At 57.1% G+C, this 2,269-nt stretch overlaps 1 protein-coding gene across 1 annotated transcript; it reads right to left on the bottom strand.

The window, feature by feature from the left end:
- Nucleotides 1-504: 504 nt before the first annotated feature.
- LOC124686668 (polygalacturonase inhibitor-like) lies at nucleotides 505-1,726 on the bottom strand. Its single transcript, XM_047220569.1, has one exon. The coding sequence runs from the start codon at nucleotides 1,700-1,702 to the stop codon at nucleotides 683-685; it is 1,020 nt and encodes a 339-aa protein (XP_047076525.1). The 5' UTR covers nucleotides 1,703-1,726; the 3' UTR covers nucleotides 505-682.
- Nucleotides 1,727-2,269: the final 543 nt, after the last annotated feature.

Here is a 2,269-nt window from a genome sequence, read left to right as displayed (position 1 = left end):
CGTCGCACGTAGGGGCGCCCGTGTGCGGCGCGTGCGGCCGTGCCGTGCGGTTGATGGCCGGTGCGTGTCGATGCCGTTGTCGGAGTAGAGGCGCAAGAGGACGACGGCGATGGGCGACTCAATCCGATCTATGATCGGTAAAACCAGAAAGAAAACGCTGGTCGAGCGACCGGCGGCGCAAAAAGAAAACCAATCTACGGATTGGAAAAAAAAGGACTCGAGTGCAGCGGATCAACGGATCGGCGGACGAACCCTCATACGGGTTGCGCGGCCCCCGGAGTAGGCCATGGAGATTGACCTCCCCGGGGGCGGCGTGGGCGGAAGCGCGTGCGGCGGCTAGGTCAAGGAGCGTGTCGCTCTGATACCATGTAGAAGGATAGAGAGGGAGAGAGATATGCGGAATATGTTGGATGTTGTATTGCGCCTCATGGGCGAGTATATATAGTGGTACAGACTTGGAGGCTAAGATAGGTCTCCTAGAGATATGGTAGGTAGAGATTACAAATCCTAGACTAACTAATATACCTATACCAAATATATCTCTAACAGTAGTCATTACCGTAGCAATGGTATCACACGAACAATACTATACAAGGCACGGACACTGAAGCAAAACCCATACTGGTGGCATACTTAGTGAAGCAAGCATCATCTCGTTACTCTTTCAAACCAGACCGTAAATCTATTTCTTGCACGGACGGAAGAGGGGCGCACCACAGAGGCACCTGTTGTGCTGGTAGTCGTAGAGATCAAACTCGGGCATCTTCCCGCCGGTCGGCAGCGCGCCGCAGAGCCGGTTGTAGCTCACGTTAAAGTACCTTAGGTCGTCGACGTACGCGACCTGCGCCGGGATGCGGCCTCTGATGGCGTTGTGGCTCAGGTCCACGGACTCGACGCCCGCCGGGAACACGACGCCTGACAGGTCGAAATCCAGGGAGTTGCGCGACAGGTCGACGTAGTCTAGCTCCTTCCCGCCGCCGAAGAGCCCCGACGCGTCGCCGGTCAAGGCGTTGCGCGACAGGTCGAGGTGCGCGAAGTTCACGGCGGCGAACTCGGCCGGGATGGGCCCCGTGAGGTTGTTGTGAGACAGCCAGAGGTACACCTGGTCCGCAGTCTTGCTGATGAACGACGGGATGGCGCCGGTGAGGCGGTTGCGGCTGAGGTTGATGCCGGACAGGTTGGGGATGCTACCCAGCGAGGCTGGGATGGCGCCGGAGAGCGAGTTGAATGAGAGGTCGAGGAAGGTGAGCTTCTTTAGCGCGCCTAGGAAGGACGGCACGGGGCCTGACACGCCCGTCCAGAAGATGCGGAGCATCGTGAGGTCGGTGAGCTTGCCGATCGCCGGCGGTATGGGGCCGGTCAGCGCCGGGAGTTTGTGCAGCAAGAGGTCCTTCAGGTGGGTGAGGTCGCCGACGGCGTCGGGGATGGTCCCCGTGAGCTCGGCATGCTGGAAGAGCTCCAGGCCGACGACGCGTCCGAGGTCGTCGCAAATGACGTAGTACCAGTCGCAACAGAAGTTGTCGGGGTAGGGCGGCTCTGGCTGCCCCAGGGCGGCCATGATGGCGAGCAACGCGGCCTTGTCGCCGGGGTGGCAATCCTTGTTCGTAGGGTCGCGAGAGGGCTCGGCATTGGCTGCGCCGGCGATCAGAGAGGAGAGGAGGAGGATGAGCAAAGCCTGTGAGTGCGACGAGCGCATCCTCATCCTGACTGTAGGCTCTGTCTTTGATGTTTGTCCACTCTGTATGCTGCGTCCTTCATCTTCGTGTACGTGGCCCTCTATACATGTACAGATTAAGCAATTGGAGTGGCATCTATCCATTCCAGCCAGAGAAGAAAGACCAACCATATGGATCCATCAACAGGAACTGAGGATAAGATATGATGCAGATACACCGACCCGCAGATGGTGCTGTTAAAATGGGGCGAAGCTGAAATCCTGACCGTTGCTGTCGCCTAGGGATCCGAGTCTGCTGTTGACCAAACTGCATGCAGCTGTCTGTATATCCAGGTATTGAGAGTATAGCAGTTTTTCTAGACGTATGTATTAGAAGGAAGATTCCCTTTAGGTAGGGCCGGGGACGGGTCCAGACTGGCCGCTCAGGCCTGCACATGGCTGTGTCTGGATCTAGCTCTGCGTACTTTCTGGAGACGGGACTGCGAACTATACCCACCACCTGTACTAGACTACTAGTAAAGGCTTGAATGTTTTATCCGCTTTCACCTCCATGTTCTACCACATGACTGACTGCCTATACAACTAGTACAGGTT

This window comes from Lolium rigidum, chromosome 2 (assembly GCF_022539505.1).
Source record: "Lolium rigidum isolate FL_2022 chromosome 2, APGP_CSIRO_Lrig_0.1, whole genome shotgun sequence".
Taxonomy (NCBI): Eukaryota; Viridiplantae; Streptophyta; class Magnoliopsida; order Poales; family Poaceae; genus Lolium; species Lolium rigidum.
This window is presented reverse-complemented; position numbering and strand designations above follow the sequence as displayed.

Bases quoted from the DNA above. Each gene is read 5' to 3' on its own strand.
- LOC124686668 (XM_047220569.1), bottom strand. From the start codon at position 1,702: ATGAGGATGCGCTCGTCGCACTCACAGGCTTTGCTCATCCTCCTCCTC.